The sequence below is a fragment of the Tarenaya hassleriana genome, unplaced genomic scaffold, assembly GCF_000463585.1.
Source record: "Tarenaya hassleriana unplaced genomic scaffold, ASM46358v1 Cleome59, whole genome shotgun sequence".
NCBI classification, from domain to species: Eukaryota; Viridiplantae; Streptophyta; class Magnoliopsida; order Brassicales; family Cleomaceae; genus Tarenaya; species Tarenaya hassleriana.
The window spans coordinates 566,093-590,230 of NW_010968415.1; the positions used below are offsets into that span (position 1 = coordinate 566,093).

Consider the following 24,138-nt stretch of genomic DNA (forward strand, 5'->3'; position numbering starts at 1 on the left):
CGGCTGAAACGACGCCATATGAGATATGGACGGGGAAGCGTCCCGCATTATGGTTTGTCCGAATTTGGGGTTGCGACGCTTACGTGAAGCGTCAGATGGCTGATAAGTTATCCTCCAAATCTGATAAGTGTTTATTTGTAGGCTACCCTAAGGAAACTAAGGGTTACTACTTCTACATTCCGGCAGAGAACAAAGTGTTCATTGCCAGGAATGCGACTTTTATGGAGCGAGAGTTCGTCTCCAAAAGAGTCAGTGGGAGTAGGATCGAACTTGAGGAAGTTCGAGAGCAGCAAGTAGACGCTGAGCCGAGTGAACAAGTTGAAGAAGTTCAACCTGTTACACTGCCCGTTGTGACTCAACCTTAGCGTCTACTTGCTGCTCTCGAACTTCCTCAAGTTCGATCCTACTCCCACTGACTCTTTTGGAGACGAACTCTCGCTCCATAAAAGTCGTATTCCTGGCAATGAACACCTTGTTCTCTGTCGGAATGTAGAAGTAGTAACCCTTAGTTTCCTTAGGGTAGCCTACAAATAAACACTTATCAGATTTGGAGGATAACTTATCAGTCATCTGACGCTTCACGTAAGCATCACAACCCCAAATTCTGACAAACAATAACGCGGGACGCTTTCCTGTCCATATCTCATATGGTGTCGTTTCAGCCGACTTCGTTGGACTCCTGTTCAGCAGATACGCAGCGGTCTCTAAAGCATAGCCCCAAAAGGACTTGGGAAGATCTGTCTGACTCATCATAGACCGAACCATGTCTAACAGTGTTCGGTTCCTCCGTTCAGACACGCCGTTCCATTGTGGCGTTCCAGGAGGAGTTAATTGTGATATAATACCACAATCAACCAGATAGTCAGTGAACTCTTGGCTCATATACTCGCCACCACGATCGGATCGAAGTGTCTTGATCGTCTTGCCAAGTTGGTTCTGTACTTCGTTTCTAAAAGCTTTGAACATTTCAAGTGTTTCAGACTTATGTCTCATCAAATAGACATAATCGTATCGACTGAAATCATCAGTGAACGTAACGAAGTACAGATAACCTCCTCTAGCTGGACAGCTCATTGGTCCGCATACATCACTATGTATCAGATCCAATAACTCTGTCGCTCTCTGTCCTTTCCCCTTGAAAGGATGCTTTGTCATCTTGCCCATTAAACAAGACTCGCAAGATTCAAGAGACTCAAAGTCAAATGAATCCAGAAGACCTTCAGAATGAAGGTTCTGTATGCGCTTCTCGTTTATATGGCCTAGACGACAATGCCAGAGGAAGGTTGGGTTTAAGTCGTTCGGCTTAAACCGTTTGGTACAAACGTTATAGATTGACCTGTATCTTGACGGTTCGTCATCCAAAACATAAAGGCTATTAAACTGGTAACCTTTACCATAGAATAAATCACCTCTATAAATGGATAGACCTTTGTTCTCAATAACAAATCTGAAATCGTCCGAGTCTAGGCATGAAATCGTTATAATGTTCTTGCTAATAGCATAAACAAAATAACAATCATGCAACTCAAATACAAGGCCTAGAAGGTAAAGTCAGATCGAAAGTCCCGATGGCTAATGCAACAATTTTTGCTCCATTCCCAAACGGCGTGTCAGAACGGAGGAACCGAACACTGTTAGACATGGTTCGGTCTATGATGAGTCAGACAGATCTTCCGAAGTCCTTCTGGGGCTATGCTTTAGAGACCGCTGCATACCTGCTGAATAGGAGTCCAACGAAGTCGGCTGAAACGACGCCATATGAGATATGGATGGGGAAGCGTCCCGCGTTGTCGTTTGTCCGAATTTGGGGTTGCGATGCTTACGTGAAGCGTCAGATGACTGATAAGTTATCCTCCAAATCTGATAAGTGTTTATTTGTAGGCTACCCTAAGGAAACTAAGGGTTACTACTTCTACATTCCGGCAGAGAACAAAGTGTTCATTGCCAGGAATGCGACTTTTATGGAGCGAGAGTTCGTCTCCAAAAGAGTCAGTGGGAGTAGGGTCGAACTTGAGGAAGTTCGAGAGCAGCAAGTAGACGCTGAGCCGGGTGAACAAGTTGAAGAAGTTCAACCTGTTACACTGCCCGTTGTGACTCAACCTTTGACGAGTGAACCTCGGAGATCAGGCAGGATTCGCCAAGAGCCAACGAGATATGGATTTCTCGTGACTGGGAATGAGGAACTCATGTTATTAGAACATGACGAGCCTACCACATACCCAGAGGCTATGGCGAGTCCCGACTCCGAGAAATGGCGCGAGGCTAGGAAGTCCGAGATGCAATCCATGTCAGACAACCAAGTATGGACTCTGGTTGATGCATCTAAAGGGATAAAACCCATCGGATGCAAGTGGATCTGCAAGAAGAAGACCGACATGGATGGCAACGTGCACACGTACAAGGCACGACTTGTGGCGAAAGGATTCCGTCAGATTCATGGTATTGACTATGATGAGACTTTGTCGCCCGTAGTTATGTTGAAGTCCATCAGGATCCTACTTGCCATAGCCGCATATTACGACTATGAGATATGGCAAATGGATGTCAAGACCGCGTTCCTTAACGGGAACTTGACCGAGGATGTGTACATGACACAACCCGAAGGTTTTGTAGATCCGAGGAACCCGAGGATGGTGTGCAAGCTTCAGAGGTCCATTTATGGACTGAAGCAGGCTTCGAGGAGCTGAAACCTTCGCTTTGATGAGACAATCAAAAAGTTTGGTTTCTCACAGAACGAAGACGAGCCATGTGTTTACAAGAAGGACAGTGGGAGCACAGTTGTATTTCTAGTGCTGTACGTGGATGACATTCTCCTTATAGGAAACGACGTTCCTACCTTGCAAGACGTTAAGTCTTGGCTAGGAACGCAGTTTTCTATGAAGGACCTAGGAGAAGCAGCCTATATTCTAGGAATAAAGATCTATAGAGATAGATCAAGGCGTCTTCTAGGATTGTGTCAGAGTACTTACATCGATAAGGTCTTGAAACGGTTCAAGATGCAAGATTCCAAGAAAGGAACCTTACCGATGAGCAGTGGCACAGTTCTCTGCAAGAGTCAGTGTCCTACGACACCTGATGAGCGAGAACGCATGGACCGGATTCCATATGCTTCGGCAATTGGATCCATCATGTATGCCATGCTTTGTACTCGACCGGATGTATCCTACGCGTTGAGCATTACGAGTAGATACCAGTCAGATCCAGGTGAGTCGCACTGGATCGCCGTCAAGAACATCCTGAAGTACTTGAGAAGGACTAAGGATGTGTTCTTGATATACGGTGGGTCGGAAGACGAGCTCGCTGTAAGAGGTTACACCGATGCTAGTTTTCAATCAGACCCGGATGACTACAGATCGCAGTCTGGCTATGTTTTCTGCTTAAACGGAGGCGCTGTTAGCTGGAAGAGTTCCAAGCAAGCGACCGTTGCAGATTCTACTACAGAAACTGAGTATATTGCAGCGTCGGACGCAGCAAAGGAAGCTGTTTGGATCAGAAAGTTTGTTGGTGACTTGGGTGTCATTCCGAGTGCTGATAGCCCCATTGCTCTGTATTGTGACAACAATGGAGCGATCGCACAAGCAAAAGAACCCAGATCCCATCAACGATCCAAACACATACTCAGACGATTTCACCTCATCAGGGAGATCATAGACAGAGGAGACGTACACATTTGCAGAGTGTCGACAGATGACAACATTGCCGATCCATTGACGAAGCCTCTCCCTTCGTCGAAGCATGAGGGTCATGTCAGGGATATGGGCATTAGATGTTTAGCAGTTCATGATTAGAGCAAGTGGGAGATTGTTGGTTTAGTGCTCTATGATGTACTGATTATGAGCTTTGTTCAGATACATATAAATCATGTCTATTTGAGTTACAGTTGATCAGATTATCCAACGATTGCGTAATCGGACCTCGAAAACGGAAATTTTCGGAATCTGGACCTCGGACCGTCCGTTCCAGGTGTGGAACGGACGGACCAGCCTTGGAGAACAGACGGAACGGACGGTCTCTAACCCAGAACGGACGGTCTAGGGTTCTTGAACGTGATCAGATCACGTTCTACCGTGTTCTCGGCCCCGATCAGACCCGAAACTGATCCGAATTCTCCTGTGAACCCAAAATTCGAACTCCTGCACTCTATGCAACATGAAACATGCAATCTACACTAGATTCAATCATCAAACATGGATTCAAACAATTCAAATCCTAAAACATGCGTGATCGGGTTCTACGAAATCAAAACAGAGCAACCAGGCTCTGATACCACTGTTGGGTTTCCTGGGATCTCATGAACGAATCTGATTCCTAAGAGATCGATTCTAGGGTTGTGCAGCGGAAGTAAAACAAAAATTTTATAAAACCCTAGAACCATGCTGCTATTGAAAACGTAGAAACGTTAGAACGCTTACCTCAATCGATCCGGGGCCTGTATCAACTGAAGAATTCGTCCGATCACTTAGGGAGGAAGATTACCTCGCCCTCTACACGTATCCACACCTCGGGATGGATTCCAACGATTGGAACTTGTCTGCTAGGACTCGAATCTCTATTCGGTTTTTCGCACTTCGAGAAAAACGAGACTTAGAACTTGTTGAGCTTTTTGGATCTCACCAAAAACTCTCCAAGAACACCATGACTACCTATCTCGAATAGAGTTGGGTATACAAGTCATAGGCGGTCTCTAGCAAGTCATAGGCGAAAAACCGAATAGAGTTGGTTCTCTAGCAAGACACTATGACTACCTATCTAGCAAGACACTATGACTACCTATCTCGAATAGAGTTGGTTCGTGATCTTACGAACACCAGTGATGATTCCGGCTGATGATCCTTTTGTATCGCGATATCATACGTCGAACATAAGGCATGGACAAGCCACCTTATCTGATTCGACTGCTTTCTCGTTCACTGAGTTCGACTGTCTGAAATAGACGACGTTCGTCTATAGTGCGGCCACACATTTCTACAGTCTCGCTCACACGAGGGGCCCAGCGATATCTCTCTCTTTTACGAGAGGTACAAATCCCGTCTTGACTATCTACAATCCAGTACATGATTCGTTTCGTACCTGATACACGCCTTTATAGTCCTCCTGTTACGCAGGACGTTTGACGTAATCAAAGCACGCAACTCCTCATGTTGGATTCCGTAGATATCTCAGGTCTTAGGATCCAATCATGGAACCGTCATATGAGATTCAAGTCATGACGCTAGTCCATGTGACAATCTCATGCGGGTCAATCCAGTATTCCATTCTCCAACGAATACCTATGATCGTGATCGTATCCAATACCTATGATCATCTATGTGATCATCAATCACACATCATACTAGTCTTATTATGTCGATATTCCCATAACGACATAAGACTAGGGAGTTTAGTATCATTCATAATGATACATGGATTTCATAACAGATCTAGCATGCAAGAACATGTAATGAATAAAATACTCTCATAAAAACACATAGAAAGTATCAATACATCGAATGTATCTGAACAAAGCTCATAATCAGTACATCATAGAGCACTAAACCAACAAAAACCACATCTCCACCTCATCAGCCATCTCCATCACATGATCCACCACAAATGTCATCACAACCTATGATCAACGTCCCCTCATCCTCATCTTTACAACCCATGCCACCTTCTACGTCCTCAACAACTCATCCAATGGTCACCCGAAGCAAAGCCGGAATAACTAAACCAAAACACGTCCTTTCTCTTTTAGTTGAACCACCCTCTCCTTTACCAAAGTCTCACCTTCATGCTCTAAAGAACCATCACTGGCGTAATGCTATGTTTGACGAGTATAATGCTCTTATTAAAAATGGGACGTGGGATTTGGTGCCCCGACCCCTGGGGGCTAATGTGGTTCGTTCTATGTGGCTATTCAAGCATAAATGTAATGCAGATGGATCCCATGCACGCTACAAGGCACGGCTCGTGGCAAACGGCAAGTCTCAACAACCCGGTCTTGATTACGGCGATACGTTTAGTCCGATGGTTAAACCGGCAACTATTCGGGTCGTTCTCAGTCATGCCATCTCTCGTCATTGGCCCGTCCATCAACTCGACGTGAAGAATGCTTTCTTGCACGGGAATCTTCATGAAACCGTATATATGCACCAACCGCCGGGTTTTGTCGATAGTGACAAGCCGGATCATGTTTGCCTCCTGCGTCGATCTCTCTACGGGTTAAAACAGGCCCCACGAGCTTGGTTTCACAGATTTGCTGAGTTTGCTCGTCGGATTGTGTTTACACACAGCAAAACCGACTCCTCCCTCTTTATACTCTGCCAAGGTACGAGCATTGCATTCCTCCTACTTTATGTTGATGACATCATCCTTACAGCATCAAGTTCAACTCTTTTAAACAACATCATCCGTGCCTTAAATGGAGAATTCGCCATGACCGATCTTGGCTCTCTACACTACTTTCTTGGTATACAAGCAACGTGCAACAAAGATGGCATGTTTCTATCTCAAGCACAATATGCGATGGATATTCTTCACCGGGCCAGTATGGAATCATACAATCCTTGCCTGACTCCTGCTGATACGAAGTCCAAACTCGCCGGTGACATTGGAAAACCTGTTGAAGATGCCACTTTATACCGCAGTCTTGCCAGAGCTTTGCAATACTTGACGTTTACTCGCCCCGATTTATCATATGCAGTCCAACAGGTTTGTCTCTTCATGCATGATCCACGCGAACCTCACATGAACGCACTCAAACGCATTCTTCGATACATCTGAGGGACAGCTTCACATGGCCTTCAACTCTACCGTTCTCCCGCGTCGGCTCTCATTGCTTACTCTGATGCCGACTGGGCCGGCTGTCCGGACACGCGACGATCAACATCTGGATATTGTGTCTTCCTTGGTGATAATCTTGTGTCATGGTCGTCCAAACGTCAACACACGGCCTCTCGATCTAGTGCCGAGGCCGAATATCAGGCGGTAACAAATGCAGTTGCTGAAACGTGTTGGCTACGTAATCTGATGCTTGAACTCCACTGTCCCCTCACTCGTTCGACTGTTATCTTCTGTGACAACGTTAGTGCGGTTTATATGTCGGCCAATCTCGTTCAGCATCAACGAACCAAACATATTGAGATTGACATACATTTTGTCCGTGAAAAGGTAGCTCTGGGTCAGGTTCGAGTATTGCATGTTCCGTCATCCGCACAATATGCTGACATCTTTACCAAGGGTCTATCCACCTCTTTGTTCTTGGATTTTCGTTCCAGTCTGAGCATCCATCCGGCAACCGCTCCGACTACGGGGGAGTGATAGAAGATATTATGCATTCATAACATATATTATACAATTATGTCTATATTACTTTATGTGTATTCATTACCATAGTGCTTTGATGTGTATATATGTATACCTAATGATAATGGAAAGATCAAGGGGATTTTACCAAATTACATGATAGAAGATATTATGAATGCATAATATCTTCTATCAATATTTTCATACACGTATTTTTAATTTGATAAAAAACTACATTTTAATTTAAAATTTTTCCAAATATCTATACGAATTATTAAAATTAATAGTAATTACATACATAATTATCATTTTCGTTAAATTTTTTTGGATTATATTAATTAATACGCTGACGTGTATGGTACCTAACTAATGTACTAGTTAACAAAATCCAAAAAAATTTAACGAAATGATGATTGTGTATATAATTACCGTTAATTTTAATAACTCGTGTAGATATTTGGAAAATTTTGAATTCAAGTATAGTTTTTTGTCAAATTAAAAATATGTGTATGAAAAGATCACATTTGATTAATTTTTGTGTATAAAAATATCATTTTCCCAAATGTTTAATAATAATTGTTAATTAAATTTTGTCCGAGTCATTATCCCACCAACAGATTCGATCCCTAAGGATACTCTTTGACTACGAGTGTAATAAATAAAGTTATTAAATAATGTTAACAAGTACTTAATTATCTACTTAATTAACGCTTAATTAGTAACGCTTGGAGGAACGGCTGGGAGTCTCTTTTTTGTTTTTTGGGATAATTCCAAAATTTCTTTTCAATTCGATTCTCTATTCATCTTTTTCTCATTCTCTATTTCTTTTCTAATTTATGATTATCAATTAATAGTTTTTTTATTAGAATATAATGTTAAAGCTTTTTAGTTTTTTCTACTAATGAATTATTTAATATTTTTTTAATTGATTATTTTATACTTTAATTGATACATACGTTTTATAATTTGTTTTAAGTCGTCTCATAATTTTAGCAAGTATATTTTAAACAAAATTTTGTAGTACAAGAAGGATATAAAATATTTTCTCATAAAAAATGCAGATTCAAACCTTTTGTTTAAAATATAGGTCTAAATTCATATAATAACTTGTCAATTAAAAAAGTAACAAAGAAGACCTAGTTTTAATTTAATCGTTAAAAAAAGCCAAAAATAAGCAAAGCATGCAGCGGGTTGAGCCCCACCTTTTTTTAGTCAAAGCAAAAAATCTCCAGAATTCACGTGCCTCTTTATGTAACAAAATTTCTGTTGCATATCCTTCTCAACAATTGCTATAATTACTTAGTATTATTTATTATTATTGTAACGTCAACTTTTCATAATTTCTTCTTGTCTGCATATATGTATTTTTTATATGTTTAAAAAAACTTTCATAACCCTTCTTTTGCTGGAATTCTGTTGCTTTTAAATTTAATTCTTTTCACTTTTTTTTTTTAAAAAAAAAAAATTCCTCGCCAAATATTTCCATGTGTATAACTACACACACATAAACAGTGGAAGATAAAACTGAGGTAAGAAGGAGGAGGAGGAGGAGGAGAAAGAGTGAGGAAATGGGAAGGTTCTTCTTCTTCTTCTGGTTCATGGTGGTGGCGGTGGTGATGAAGGTGGGTTTCACAGAGGCATACCCAGAAGAAGATCTGGTGGTGAAATTGCCCGGACAACCTGACGTCGAGTTCAGACAATTCGCTGGCTATGTCGATGTCGATTTCAAATCTGGTCGGAGCCTTTTCTATTACTTCGTTGAGGCTGAGAAAAATCCCCTCGACAAACCCTTAACCCTTTGGCTCAATGGAGGTCTGTTCTCTCTCTTTTTGTTTCTGCCATTGTCTCTGTCTCTTGTTGTTCTTACTGTTTGATTGAATTCTTCGACTCGGAGTGTCGTTTCTTGGGGTCAATGCTTTTGCCCTTCTGGGTATTACGGTGCTTTTGCTTGTTTACGCTAATTCTGTGGCTTTTTTGGCATCTGGGTGTTGAATTTTTTTTTATCTTTTCGAATAAATGTGAAGCTTTTGTTTTTGTTCGGGGGTGAATCACGTGAATTCTGCAGTTTCTGGCTTTCTGAGACAGTTCCTTCCTTCACGGTCTCGTGACATTGTCTGAATGTTTTGGTTTGATTCCTTATCCATTTCAAAGCTCCAAACACTGAACTATGAGTCTTTGAGAACATGAAAAAAATCAAAATTCACATGCTTCAATCTTTTTGGGTCAATGCAGGACCAGGTTGTTCATCAATTGGCGGAGGAGCATTTACAGAATTGGGTCCATTTTACCCCACAGGGGATGGTCGTGGACTTCGCGTGAATCCCATGTCATGGAACAAAGGTACTTGTTCTTGATGTAAATACATATATATGTATGTATGTATCTTCAGATTCTTGGGTGATAAATCTGTAAAATCTTGAAGACCACTTGTTCTAATTAGCCAAAAAACTTGCAGTGATCCTATGTTTCGGGTGTAAACTTCTCATCTGCTTTTGATTGTGTTCTGTTTCTGCCATTTTCTGTTTGTAATGTAGCCTCGAATTTGTTGTTTGTGGAGTCACCGGCCGGAGTTGGATGGTCCTACTCGAACAGAACCTCCGATTACAATACCGGCGACGCCTCTACCGGTAATCTTTACATCGATTTCAGTGACAAATTGTGTGAATATAATCTTCTCTCTGCATCATTTTTTTTATACCAAGTCACCTCAGGTTCTTGAATTTTTGAAACAGCGAAGGATATGCTTGTGTTCTTGTTGAGATGGTTCAAGAAGTTCCCCGAGTTTAAATCCCGCGATCTCTTTCTCACCGGAGAAAGCTACGCCGGTATGTGATCATCGATATAAAAACACGGATATTTCGGCGCAAAATTTTGATTCTTGGAACGTAAAATGGATCCAAATCGTATCTTCGTCAGGGCATTATATTCCTCAGCTGGCTGATGTGATACTGAACTATAACGCACGTTCATCGGGTTTCAAGTTCAATGTCAAAGGCATTGCAGTAAGCCGAGAAGCCAAGAATTCTCTCCATTTGATCCAAATTTTGTTTCTTCTCCGAGTTATGATTATTATTCATTGTTTTTTTTGGGTTTTGATCAGATCGGGAATCCGCTTCTAAAGCTGGACAGAGACGTTCCAGCGACATACGAGTTCTTCTGGTCACACGGGATGATCTCTGATGAACTCGGCCTCACTATAACGGCCCAATGTAACTTTGAAGACTACACGTTCTCCAGCCCGCATAACGAGAGCAAGGCCTGCGATGACGCTCTAGGCGAAGTTGGAAGCATTGTCTCTGAATATGTCAACTATTACGACGTTATCCTCGATGTCTGCTACCCGTCTATCGTTGAGCAAGAGCTTAGGCTCAAGAAAATGGTAAAAGCCTCACCCTTGATCATTTTCAGTCAGCGTTTCCGCCTTCTTCAAGTGTTTTAGAATCTGAAACGATGTATCATCAGATCGAGAAATTGCTTTTATTTTTCATTATCAGGCTACTAAGATGAGTTTGGGAGTCGACGTGTGTATGACCTACGAAAGACAGTTCTATTTCAATCTTCCGGAGGTTCAAAAGGCTCTTCACGCTAACCGAACTCTTCTGCCTTACCAATGGTCCATGTGCAGCAGGTAAATTCGATCCATTTCAGTTGCAGAAAATGACTGAAACTCCGAACCCGTGTCACAGAAATTTATGTAACCGATCTTCTGAAGTTTATCACTTCCGGCAACGTAACTGTTTGATCTTTCTGAAGTGTTACTGAAGTCTTGAGGTTTTGTCTTGACTTGTTCAGGGCATAATGCTTGGTTTCTCCTGTTTCATCTGTGTATTCTGTTACTGAATTCAGTCGTTTTGTCATGTCTCTGTTTCAGCCAGTTGAATTACAGCGATACCGACGGGAATCTCGACATGCTACCGATACTAAAGAGGATCGTACAGAACAAAATCTATGTTTGGATCTTCAGGTAAGTCTCCTCTCTTCTTCTTCTTCTTCTACTTCGGAGTTCGTCTTCCTAAGCCTAAACCGCCGGTTTCTTCATATTACAGCGGAGATCAAGATTCTGTAGTTCCGCTACTTGGTTCAAGAACTCTTGTACGGGAACTGGCCCAGGAGCTCGACTTCAAGAACACAGTTCCTTATGGAGCTTGGTTTCACAAAGGCCAGGTACCGAAAATTTACCCTTATAGCCCAAGAATGATAAAAACCCGGGAATTGGATCTTCCTTTTTATGCAAATTTCTTCACAAAGTTTCGAACTTTACGATCCGGGCGAGGAATAGGTCGGCGGATGGGTGACGGAATACGGAAATCTACTGACGTTCGCGACGGTGAGAGGCGCTGCCCATATGGTTCCTTACGCGCAGCCTTCACGAGCTCTGCACTTGTTCAGCAGCTTTGTCAGTGGCCAGCGTTTGCCGAACACAACTCGTCCCTCCATTGATGATTGACGAAGGAGAGGAAAAAAAAACTTCTTCTGAGGTTGTCTGTTCATTACGCCAGAGGCATTGTAGGAAGTGTTGTTATGTGTCTGGTTTTTCTCTCTCTGGTGTTTTTTCTTAGTGGTTTCTTGGGTTGGAAGCAATTGATCATTTAGATGAATGGAATTAAAGGGGAAAAAGGGAAGATTAGGGTTTCTGGTTTGGTTGGTCGTTTAATTGCCATTTTCATTTGATTGATCTTCAATAATAATATAAAAAATGAAAGGGTTTTGTGTGATTTTTTAATATGATTACCCACTTATCTTGAATTTTTTTTATTAGGAATGTTCGGCTATATAATTTCGAAATTAAAACAACACAATTTTAATGGAATAATGGTAATGAGATTCATTCTTCTATTGAAACCAACTTGTCTTATTTAAATATGAAAACAATCGTAAATTTTCTATGTAAAGAACAATGCATTTTATTTTCTGTTTTATTTAATCATATAAATTTCAAGTTCTTAATGAATTTATATAGATAAATATGTATTAATGATATATATGCATAAATACCTAATAAAAATTAAAAAATAGTATTTAAATACCTAAACTTTTACAAAAATTTTAAATAAATATCTAAAATATAAAACTTTTATATAAATATCTGATTTTTTTAAAATTTTTAAAAAAATACCTAAATTTTTGAAAATTTCTTAAATAAATCCAAAATCTGTTAATGACATTGGTTATTTTTATTTTAGAAATATTTGATTTATTTATGAAAATTTCAAAAATCTAGATATTTATATAGGTTTTTAAAAAGGATAAGTATTTATATTGATATTTTATAATTTAGATATTTATTTGGGATTTTTATAAAAATTTAGATATTTATATGTAATTTTCTTTTTTAAATGATTTTTTTATCTCTAAACAAATCAATAATTTTATTTTATTTTATTTTTATGATATTATTAGTATTAATTTATCAATAATAATATTGGCGTCTACGCTTACACACAGTAAGGTCAACTTTTTTTGAAATGATACAAAAAAAGATACCTTCATAATGCAAGTAAATGAGTGAAGCACGCTTTACGAAGATATCAAACTAAGACTTTTCTACGCAAAAGAAAAAGCTTACACAAAATACGGTTAGAATCGCCGCCACCACTAATTTTCTCAGTGATCAAGGATTCAAGAAGGGAAGATGAAGTGAAGAACCTTAACTAAGGAGCACTCTCCTTTGAATTCAGTCTGGTGCAAAAGGGGGTCGGGTTTTCTCAGTCGGGTCGACCCGGATTCAAACGGTTGGAAGAGTTGACTATTTGGCGCCAAAACAAGACACTCTGTGTAGTTCTTCGAATTGGGCGAAGCTGGCGAGGTTAGATGCCTTTAGTTTCTCATGAATAAGAGGATACGAATTCCCAATTCTCGCGCGGGCAAGATTCATCTGTTCTCGGGTCGCAGCCGGATCCATGTATTTTTCTCGATGTCTCTTCAGACCATCGACGCCCAAGATCGATTCTTTCTCCTTGATCCATCGTCTGAGCTTTGTTTCGGATTTGGCTCGTCGGAACCTGAGCTATGGACATGTTTTACCCAGACAAGATCATGTGTATGGTCGTCTACTGGAGAATTGTCTGAAACAATGCGGAAAGGTGAAGAGTCGCAAGGTGTTCGATGAAATGCCTCACAGACTTGAACAGGCCTTGAGAACTGGAAAAGCTGTGCATGCCCAGAGCTTGATACTTGGGTTCGGTTCGAAGGGTATGTTAGGCAATGCCATTTTGGATTTGTATGCCAAATGTGGGGAAGTGGGCTCTGCTGAGAAAGCTTTTGAATTACTTGAAAAGGATATAACAGCGTGGAACTCGATTCTGTCAATGTATTCCAGGATTGGGCAATCGGGGCGGGTTTTGAAGAGTTTCGTGTCGTTGCTTGATATCCAGGTTTCACCGAATGTATTCACTTTTTCGATTCTTTTATCGTCCTGTTCCAAGGAGATGGATGTACAGTTCGGCAGACAAACTCATTGCAGCATGGTAAAGATGGGACTTGAATCCTGTTCATATTGTGGAGGTGCTCTGGTTGATATGTACGCCAAATGTGAGGTTTTAAGTGATGCTCAACGGGCGTTTGATGAGTTAGTGGACCCTAATACGGTTTCCTGGACATGTTTGTTTTCTGGCTATGTCAAGGCAGGTTTACCCAAGGAAGCCGTGAGCGTATATGAAAACATACGGGATATAGGCCATAGACCCGACCGTTTAGCTTCCGTTACTGTCATGAATACGTATGTCAGCCTGGGAAGACTGGATGATTCACGTCAATTGTTTGCTGAGATGCCGAGCCCAGATGTAGTAGCATGGAATGTGATGATTTCAGGGCACAGCAAAAGAGGATATGAGGCGGAGGCTATCAAATACTTCCGTGACATGCGAAAATCTGGTGTTAAATCTTCACGTTCTACATTAGCAAGTGTTTTGAGTGCCATTGCAAATATGGGGAATCTTGATTTTGGTTTGGTAGTTCATGCTGAGGCTATTAAACAAGGCCTTGCTCCCAGTGTTTATGTAGGCAGTTCATTGGTCAGCATGTACACAAAATGTGGGAAAATGGAGGCTGCAGAGAAAGTATTTGATGAATTGGAAGAGAAAAATGATGTCTTGTGGAATTCAATGTTGAGGGGTTATGCACATAATGGTAACACTCACAAAGTCATGGAACTTTTCATGGATATGAAATGCTCAGGTTTTGACCTTGATGATTATACTTTTACAAGCATCTTGAGCGCCTGTGCTTCATTGCAAGATCCAAAACCAGGCAAGCAGTTTCACTCAATTATTATCAAGAAGATGTTAGCGACAAATCTATTCGTCGGAAATGCATTAGTTGATATGTATGCAAAATGCGGTGCTCTAGAAGATGCAAGGCAACTTTTTGAACGAATGTGTGATCGAGACAATGTTTCCTGGAATGCAATAATCAGTGGCTATGTCCAAGAAGAAGATGAGATTGAGGCTTTCAACTTGTTCAAGAGGATGAACTTGTGGGGTATGTTGCCTGATGAGCCATGTTTGGTCAGCATGCTAAACGCGTGTGCAAATATTCAAGGTCTTCACCAGGGAAAACAAGTTCACGGTATCTCTGTCAAATGTGGTTTAGAAACTGGCCTTTATACGGTTAGCTCGCTCATAGACATGTATGCCAAGTGCGGGATCATAGAAGATGCACGTAGAGTTCTCTATTCTGTGCCTGAGTGGAGCGTGGTGGCCGTGAATGCTCTGATCGGCGGTTATTCTCAGAACAACTTAGAAAAAGCTGTAATTCTGTTCCAAGAGATGCTAGCTAGAAGTTTTGACCCATCGGAAATAACTTTTGCTGCGCTTCTTGATGCTTGTCATGAACCGAAAAGTCTGATGGTGGGAACACAAATCCATGGTCAAATAATAAAGAGGGGTATTTTGTATGATGAAGAATACCTTGGCATTTCTCTACTGGGTTTGTACATGAACTCGCACAGAATGAGAGAGGCATGTGCTCTCTTCTCGGAGTTCTCAAGTCCTAGGAGTCCTGTGCTATGGACCGGGATGATTTCAGGGTATAGTCAGAATGGTTTCCACGAGGAGGCTTTGCAGTTGTACAAAGAAATGCATCGTAATGGTGCTTTATCCGACCAGGCAACATATGTCAGTGTTCTTCATGTGTGTTCCGCTCTATCATCTCTAAGAGAAGGTAGAGCCATTCATTCTCTTGTCATCCGCTCAGCTTATGACCTGGATGAATTGACCTCTAACTCCCTCATTGATATGTATGCTAAATGCGGGGATGTGAAAAGTTCAACACAGGTCTTCACTGAAATGAGGCGCAAAAACAGCGTTGTCTCCTGGAACTCCATAATTAATGGACTTGCAAAAAATGGTTATGCAGATGATGCCCTTAAAATTTTTTATGTGATGAGGCGAGCCCGTATTATGCCCGATGATGTCACATTCTTAGGTGTTCTCACAGCATGCAGCCATGCAGGGAAAGTGTCTGAAGGGCGGGAGATTTTCGAGATGATGGTTAGTCAATATGGTATTAAGCCTTGTGTAGATCATTCTGCTTGTATGGTTGATCTACTCGGAAGATGGGGTTATCTTCGAGAAGCCAGTGAGCTCATAAAAGAGACTGAAAACCTGAAACCAGATGCAAGATTATGGGCATCCCTTCTTGGTGCTTGCACAATTCATGGAGACGACAATAGAGGGAAAATGGCTGCTGAAAAGCTCATAGAGCTGGAACCAGATAACTCGGCGGCCTATGTACTTCTTTCGAACATATACGCATCGCAGGGACGCTGGGAAAAGGTCAATGCTTTGAGGAAAGCCATGAGAGACAGTGGAGTGAAGAAATCACCTGGGTGTAGCTGGATTGATGTCACACAAAAAACACACGTTTTTGTTGCAGGAGACAAATCTCATCCCGATACAGTCAAGATCGAGACAGTTCTAAAAGGCATTGATGAACTGATGAGAGATGACTCCATTGTTAATCATGATATGGTGGAATCTACTTCTCATCTGGTCTATGTGTAACACTAAAGTAGCCATATACAAAGTTCATATACAAAGGTCTGAACTTGGATGTGAATTTTTTTTTTCTCCTAGCCATATTAGTTTCTCTAAATTGTTTTTGTTTTCATTTCTTATGTTGCAGGGCATGATTGGAACGCCGAGGGCTACTGCATCTGCGTTCGGCTGTAAATATTTACAATTGCTGAGTTCGAATACCAATCCGAGTTCAAGGATAAAAGATAAGATGCCCTTGTTACCCAAACCAACTCAATACAATGCTCCTATTTTCTTCTAAATTCCAACCACACCCACCACCGACCAGAAAAACTGTCATCATCCATGAAAAAAAAAAACATTCTCAGGTCGTTTGTGCTGCCATTCTTCACCATCTTCCGGCCGTAACCACCCTCCGGTACCTTCTCAACATTAGGTCAGTTTCCTATGAACTTTTCTCGAATTATTTTTTGTGTTGATCTGTCCTCAGACTTCAGTACAGTAGAAGTTGATGATTTATATGAGGTTTTTTCCCCTATTATTATATCAGAATATAGTTGGTAACCAAAAGGATGCAGAGTTTAGTGAAATTACATGATATGGATTAAAGAGCCTTGAGGCTTCTTTAGTTGGCTTTTGGTTGCAGATTATGCTCTTGTGTATCTCATTGATCTTTTAGTGGTGAGATCATCTCATGGGTTTTTCAAAGTTTTTTTTGGTGGAATTTCCTTTGAACAAGTTTGTGTTTTTGGGTTTAGAAAATTAGTTTAGTTTTTTTTTCCCTCATTTGAGTACAGTTATTAGAGTAATGTTATCCCTCCTAATAATCTTTTATAGACATTTATTTTAATCTCTTTAACCTTTTCTCTGAAATTTTCATTTTAGTATTCCTGATTTACCTCCAATCTTAAAACACTAAAGATTAAACCCTAAACCTTAAACACCCAATCTTAATATCTAAATCCTAAATCCTGATCCAATCCTAAATCCTAAACCATAAACTATATCTAAACCTTTTTTCCTAAACCCTGGGTTTTAGTTAGGATTTTGGGTTTAGAGTTTAGGTAACTTAGGAATAGTAAAATGGGGAAAAAAAAGAGAATTGAATTAATTGCTGAGTGAGTATGAGGATTTTTAGGAAGAAGTTTAAGGAGGACATGAGATTAATCAATGATTAATGTTCGTGTGATGATTTTTTTTTTTGGTAAAGTTTATGCCAGTATAGGTTCGAACCGAAGATAGAGCACTTTTTGTATATACCCATTTACCAACTCTGTTAGCCACGCCTGACTTCGTGTGATGATTTTCTGTTTCATTGCAAGGACAAAGACAAATAAAGAGGAAAGAGGAGAGACATTTTTTGTTGTCACATTGTAATATATGTGATGAAGTAAGCCTCTTTGTATATTTTAGAAAAAATTTGGAAGCATATATTTTTTTTTATAATTCGGAAGTTCATCATGTTTTCGATCTAATTATATCTTCTACAGGAGATCGGAGAAACCCAGATGAATATCCCGGTTCCAATTGAGACTCGAACTTGGAGTAGAAGCATATTAGATTGTAAGATGGATGATGAAAATGAGTTGTTGGATATAAGTACGGTCCACAATATTTTTGGTTTGTTTGTCAAAAACATAATATTTTCTTGGATATATAAGTGATGAATATTAATTATGATATTATTATGATCGTGGAAATAGACGATGATTATTACACCATAGATTGTTAGATTTCCATCGGTTCTGACACTGAACGAACAAGGCATAACATATGTTTCGTACTGCTATTATATGCTTTAATGCGTAAAATTTCTAGGGGCATATGTACTTGTCTTTTTTAATTTAAATTTGTACGTTGACAATACTAAATCTGGGAATATTTATTTTATATTCAATTTCTAGATAACAGAAAAGAGAACGAACGATTTCTACTTCAGGAACAATTATAAATAAATAAAAGAAATTGATCATTCTTCATTTGAATTCTTTATTCAATTTAAAAGTGAACAAAATTATCTAATTTCTGAATATTTTAAATAATTTATAGTTTTCATATTCAAGATCACAATTGATCGAATCCAGATTTTATCTTAAATTTGTTACAAAATCAAAATTATAAAATTTAAGACCTAATATTTTTTAAAATTTATAAACCATCATTAGTTTTAACCAAATTAAATCCCAACGAAATAAAAGATGGACGGCGCAGAGGGAAGGGTGCACAGGAGCTCACGTGCGGGTTGCTGCAGAGAAACGCAGCTGGTGAGACTGAGGGCTAATAAGATGTAGCCACGTCACATCTGGAGCGGATATTGGACAAGCGGGTCTAAATAATATGCTGTGAAAAAAAGGAAAATAAAAATTAAACATAAAAAATGGAAACAAACGGTTCATTTTTCCTTTTCTTTCTTTACATCAAAGCACCAAAATAAAAAGAAAAAAAAAAAGGAAAGATATTATGAGAAAACGAGACTGTTGCTTCACGCCCAAGAAACCCTAAAATCTCCCGCCGTCTTTCTTCGTAGCTCCGTCTCGGCTCTTCACCGCCGGTCCGACAACCGGTTTAAGCTCAACTGGAATGAAGAATCTTTCCCAGTCCTCACCACCGGTTCTCCAGCCTAAACCGGGATTTGGTCTTGAACCGGCACGGTTAACCTCCTCGGGAAGAAACCGAACCGTCAACGTCAACGAGACAACTCCTTTAAACCCATTATGAATTGAATTCACGACCTCACAGGCGTAGAGAATAAGGTCAATCATCATGTATTGAGCATCGAATCCTTCGATCCCGGAATCAATCAAGAAGTAGGAAAGCTCCTCTTTCCCGGGCGATTCGTCGTCTTCATAGATGAATTCGTCGGGAGAGAAGGAACGCTCCAAGGAAAGAGGCGAACCCGTAAACCCGGGTTGAAAAACCTCAGCTCTGACGTCGATGGTGAAATCGTCGGCTTCCAAGTTTTGCTCTATACGATGGCTCAGAGAGGGCACCGCACTGTAATAAGTGTCCATGACTGCTGTGCTGAACTGGTGAAAGTGATTTTCTGCTCTGAATCGATGAAGTGAGGACAGAAGCTAAGGTTTAGATCGGTATTTATAAGGGCTTAGGGTTTAGATCCGTTGTTTCCTTTTCTCTCAAGGAAGTGGAATATTTGTGGAGTTTCCATTTCTTTTTATGCAATGTATTGTAGTTTTCCATTTGTTTTAATCACCCAAAAACCTGAAGTTAAATCGGATTTAATTTAATAATAAATTAAATAAGAGTTTAGGGTTTCTCATGATCATAATTAAAACAGAACATACACAAATACGACAGCTCAGGAACAGGAAGCTCTTGAGCTTTTTTTTTTTTGTAATCCTTAATTCACTATAAAAAAAAACCCAAAGATCTGAGAAACCCAGAAACCAGAATCCACAGATTCATCAAAAGATCAGAGAATTCAATCAGCCGTCCATGCGGATGATACACCTCAAGCCCTCTCCTTTCAGCATGAGATCGAAAGCTTTGTTGATCTCTGAGAACGGGACTGTGTGTGTGATGAATTTCTCCAGTTCAAGCTCCTGCAATGACATACATATGTATATAGTAACAATGCATAAACAGAGAAATGTTTTTAAGACAGAAGACAAGAGAGAGTACCTTGTTCATGTACTTCTCCACGACCCCGGGAATGTCAGTTCTTGGTTTGTAGTTCCCAAAGAATGTGCCTTTAAGGGTCCTCTCGTTGAGGAAATTCACCGGATGAGTCTTGAAGGCGTCGTCTTTGTTGGGGACACCCACCAACACCGCAACACCCCATCCCTGAAATCACACACAAAAAAATAAACATTTCAGATAACAGACTTCCGTGGCCTAGGGTTATCAGGTGAATGGTCTTTACGTCGTGGACGCATTCGAATGCGGAGATCATGGCCTGGATGCTTCCGGTGCACTCGATGCTTCGATCAACTCCTCCGTTAGTCATCTCAGCAATCACCTGAAGCGATCGTATAGTGTTTCAGACAAGAGAGGGAAACCGTAAAGGAAGAAACTTTTGTGTCGGAAGAGACACAAACCTGTTGAACAGGTTTGTCATGGTCCTTTGGATTGATAAACTCCGTACAACCGAACTTCTTAGCTGCAAAAACATAAGATTATTACACAACTGAACTGGTCATAATGATTGGTCAGCCCAAGATCTTGAGAAGTAAGTGGTTCTGGTTTTACCTTCTTCGAATCTGTTCGGGTTCAGGTCGACACCGATGATCCTCGAAGCCCCGGAAATCCTCGCACCTTCAGCAGCCTAACGAATATCGAAAACCCAACAGATGTGTATTTCAGCATAAATCAGATCATTGATCAGTTTACTGAAGCTAAAACAAGTTCAAGAAAATTTACTGACAGCGAGGCCAACGGCTCCCAACCCGAAGATGGCGACCGAGTCACCTTTCTTTGGCTTAGCAACATTCAAGGTAGCACCAAGACCTTCCAAGAACAAGAACAAAAGCCATCACATATGCATACAATTTCTCGAAAGGCCGTCACATATACATATAGAGATTATTACAAGACTCACCGGTTGATAATCCGCAGCTGACAACACAGACTTTGTCAAGAGGGGCATTGGGGTTGATCTTGGCAACACAACCAGAGTGAACAACTGTGTATTCACTGAAAGTGGATGTCCCGAGGAAATGGTAGACGGGTTTCCCGTTGATCGAAAACCTCGGTTTCCCGTCGTGGATCATGACTCCTCTCTCGGTATTGATCCTTAGAAGATCGCACATGTTGCTTTCCTCGGACTTGCAATGGCGGCAATCCCCACACTCTCCGGTGAAGATGGGAAGAACATGGTCTCCTGGTTGAAGATCAGTCACACCTTCACCAACGCTCTCCACAATCCTATGTAATACAACAACACACAACCCTTATTACATGAAAACCAGATCCTGGTAGAACAAAGACAACAGATCATTCAAACCCATTTCAGATTATTTGCTTACCCTCCAGCTTCATGCCCAAGAATCCGAGGGAACAACGGTGTCTGTCCCTGTAAACACCAAAAAGGAACAACTTCTGATTCTCTTGAAGCTCGAACTCAAAACAAATTCATCGAAAGGGGAAAGCAGAGTTACCTTAGCTTCCCAGAAGTAGACATCGGTGTGACAAAGAGAAGTGAACAGAATCTTGAGACGAACTTCGTTAGCCTGAGGAGGAGCCACTTCCACCTCCTCCATCACCAGTGGCTTTCCAGCTTCCCACGCCACCGCAGCTTTCATACACAAAATCATTTATTTATATACTTTGGTTTTTAATATGATCGGATGGATAATAACTCAGTGAAATCTCAGACCCAGAAAATAAAAATACCAACTTTCATGTAAAACTCGAATCAAACACAGAGTTTTTCAGTCTTGAAACAAGAAAACAGCATCCCCCAACCCCAAGACCCGGAACACGTACATACACATATGTCTGTATATACAAATGCATATACAGGCATCTACAGGGAGAATCAAAATCGAAGAGAGAAGAAGGAACGCATGAGAAAAGAATCTACCTTTGCAGCGAATAACCTGACCAGCAGTCGACATATCAATCTCTTGTGTTTATGATCAAAATTATGCAGAAATCTCTGTAAGAATGCTTTGAAAGTTGAACACTTTCCCTTGAAGGTGAAGAGAGGGAGAGCAGAAAGGGTCTGAATTTATAGGGAGCCATATAATTTGCGAGAACGCCACACTGCTAAAAGACACTGTGTACTGTTTACCTTACATGGGGCGCTCACAGGGATTTGCCCGAGATGACACGTGTCGAAATCTATTTCGTGTGACGTGGCATAGTTGACCTCTCCCATCTCCGGTCTTCGGTCGATGCATCTGGATTCTGATTTAGATTTTTAATATATGACATGGAAGATTGTTTAATAAAAAATTATTAAAGAAATTAATTAAACAATTATTTTGTATTATTTTTTTTAAAATATATGTCATTATTTTGTCAGTATTCAAATATATTCCGAATATTAAAAAGATAGCATCTATTTAAACTCTAATTATCTATTCTATTACTGTATTTTATTGAATTATTTTATATGGACCATAACCAAAATGAATCGAGGAGAGGAGGAGTGGGCCCCAGCTAAGACTGACTTTTAATTTTTAAACTTGTACTTAATCAATTAAGATCCACATCTTTTTTTCTTTAACTGTAATCATAAGAATAATAATTATTGTCATTACAAAACCAGAAACCGTATGAGAAAACCAAGGAACAAAAATCTGGGAATGGTTTTGGAAAACCACTGTTCCCCAATGCCAATGCCATCAACAAGTGTCAAAATTGTCGTTGACACAAAATGCAAATTGATTGCACTTTCTTCTTTTCTCCTCTAGAAAGCTAACAAATTAAACCAAGGAACTAGTAATTATTTTGGTTTTTCCATCAATTTTTAAAAAAAGAACTTATTTTGAATAAATTTTCATGTCTCGTTCGATTTTTAAATGATTTTATATTCTTTATTTCTAATGTTATATCTTTAAATTAGAAGATATATATTTATTTCTTATTTTAAAACCAATTTCGCTTTTAAGTTTTATATAAAGAGATTATATTTTTGTATAAAATATTTACATAAAATTTGCCTTGTATTCATGTTTCATTAAGAAATAAACAATTGAATTAATTATAAATATTATATTTTGCCATACTTATAGTTAGGGTGGGCGTTTCGGTTCAGTTCTTCGGAACCATACCGAAAAATGGTACTTTTTTCGATCCGAACGGTATTATTTTTAAAGAACCGAATTTTTTCGAAACCGAACCGAACTTTAACAAATCCTGAAAAACCGAATATTTTTAAAGGAAATTTTTTTTAAATAAAAACCGGAACCGAACCAAACTAATACCGAAACCGAACCGAACCGAACACAATATAAAAACCGATTGGTACCTATTTTTGTAAAACCGAAAAAACCGAACCGATCCATTCCCATCCCGAATCCGAACCGTTTCCCGAAACGACCACCCCGTACTTATAGTGGGGTAACGATAATTGGACTCTATGAATTAAAACGGATGGACATTTGGATCTAATAATGTAAAATCATATTTAAATTTAAAAGCGAAGTAATGCAATTTCTTAAATCTAAAATTAATACAAAAACAAAAATTGAAAATATGTTACACGCACACACAAGAGACTAAATAAAACTTAAACTGAGACATAAAAATCAAATACATGCAATTTCAATAAAACTAAAAAGACTGAATCCAAAACAATTGAATCTAAAATATTCAGAATGAAACAAAGATTATTATTCATGTTGTAGATGTCACAGAAGAGAATACAAAGAGAGGCAGTGCATAGGAATAAAAATAGATGATATTTTTACATTTTTTATTGGTTTGCCCACAATTTCCTAATGGAAAAAAGAGAGAGAGACAAATTAGGTTTTAGAAACGGAGAGAAAGAAGAAGACGACCGTACATACAAAGCTCGATTACGGTGTAAACCCAAAGAACCCTAAAATTCATACCAAACAAAAATAAGAAATTGATATACAGAAAGAAACAAAAGGATTTTCAACCATGGCAAAAGGGTTTAGGGTCATATGGCTAATTTAGCTAAGAGAGCCAAATCAAGAATCTTGACGTCAAGGCTGTCATCTAACCTAACGATACCGTCGGACCCATCAACCCCTATTAGTTTACCAGTCGACCCTCTATACGATCCTCCTACTATCTTCACTCTGTCGTTCTTCCTCGGCGGCACTATCTCCATTTCGTTCGGGAGGGCCAACACGGCCTCCCCTTCCCCGCCTGACCCCATCGCCACTTTACACGACCCGTCCTGTATAAACAAATGGGCATAATATATCCGAGTAAGAAACACTCTTCC

The 24,138-nt window shown here is 39.9% G+C and overlaps 5 protein-coding genes across 7 annotated transcripts in view; 2 read left to right on the forward strand and 3 right to left on the reverse strand.

Moving 5' to 3' along the window:
- The first annotated feature begins 8,748 nt into the window (after window positions 1-8,748).
- LOC104798870 (serine carboxypeptidase-like 42) lies at window positions 8,749-12,001 on the forward strand. Its single transcript, XM_010521086.2, has 10 exons — window positions 8,749-9,096; window positions 9,517-9,624; window positions 9,819-9,911; window positions 10,017-10,109; window positions 10,201-10,286; window positions 10,385-10,663; window positions 10,779-10,912; window positions 11,156-11,248; window positions 11,331-11,448; window positions 11,564-12,001. Exons 1-10 carry the CDS (start codon window positions 8,853-8,855, stop codon window positions 11,729-11,731), a joined length of 1,416 nt encoding a protein of 471 aa, XP_010519388.1. The 5' UTR covers window positions 8,749-8,852; the 3' UTR covers window positions 11,732-12,001.
- An 818-nt stretch (window positions 12,002-12,819) lies between these two features.
- On the forward strand, window positions 12,820-17,947 carry LOC104798871 (pentatricopeptide repeat-containing protein At3g09040, mitochondrial). 3 transcript variants are annotated; one of them, XM_010521089.1, is made up of 5 exons: window positions 12,820-15,444; window positions 15,640-16,322; window positions 16,408-16,695; window positions 17,582-17,649; window positions 17,750-17,947. In XM_010521089.1, exons 1-2 carry the CDS (start codon window positions 13,185-13,187, stop codon window positions 16,284-16,286), a joined length of 2,907 nt encoding a protein of 968 aa, XP_010519391.1. In that variant the 5' UTR covers window positions 12,820-13,184; the 3' UTR covers window positions 16,287-16,322; window positions 16,408-16,695; window positions 17,582-17,649; window positions 17,750-17,947. The 3 variants fall into 3 exon arrangements, with proteins under 3 accessions (XP_010519391.1, XP_010519389.1, XP_010519390.1); XM_010521087.1 differs by having other exon boundaries at window positions 12,820-16,322; XM_010521088.1 differs by having other exon boundaries at window positions 12,820-16,322; window positions 17,589-17,649.
- A 782-nt stretch (window positions 17,948-18,729) lies between these two features.
- LOC104798872 lies at window positions 18,730-19,452 on the reverse strand. Its single transcript, XM_010521090.1, has one exon. The coding sequence runs from the start codon at window positions 19,268-19,270 to the stop codon at window positions 18,758-18,760; it is 513 nt and encodes a 170-aa protein (XP_010519392.1). The 5' UTR covers window positions 19,271-19,452; the 3' UTR covers window positions 18,730-18,757.
- Window positions 19,453-19,516: 64 nt separating this feature from the next.
- On the reverse strand, window positions 19,517-21,918 carry LOC104798873 (alcohol dehydrogenase class-P-like). Its single transcript, XM_010521092.2, has 10 exons — window positions 21,799-21,918; window positions 21,374-21,510; window positions 21,242-21,288; window positions 20,815-21,140; window positions 20,641-20,723; window positions 20,466-20,541; window positions 20,315-20,376; window positions 20,140-20,235; window positions 19,899-20,060; window positions 19,517-19,819 (listed from the first exon to the last, which is right to left on the reverse strand). The coding sequence occupies exons 1-10, from the start codon at window positions 21,830-21,832 to the stop codon at window positions 19,703-19,705; spliced, it is 1,140 nt and encodes a 379-aa protein (XP_010519394.1). The 5' UTR covers window positions 21,833-21,918; the 3' UTR covers window positions 19,517-19,702.
- Window positions 21,919-23,585: 1,667 nt separating this feature from the next.
- The window catches only part of LOC104798874 (putative transcription elongation factor SPT5 homolog 1), a 6,408-nt gene continuing 5,855 nt past the window's right edge, over window positions 23,586-24,138 (reverse strand). The window contains exon 22 of the mRNA XM_010521093.1: window positions 23,586-24,090. Within this exon, the coding sequence (XP_010519395.1) occupies window positions 23,848-24,090 (243 nt within the window). The 3' untranslated portion in view covers window positions 23,586-23,847. The remainder of the gene's footprint in view (window positions 24,091-24,138) is intronic.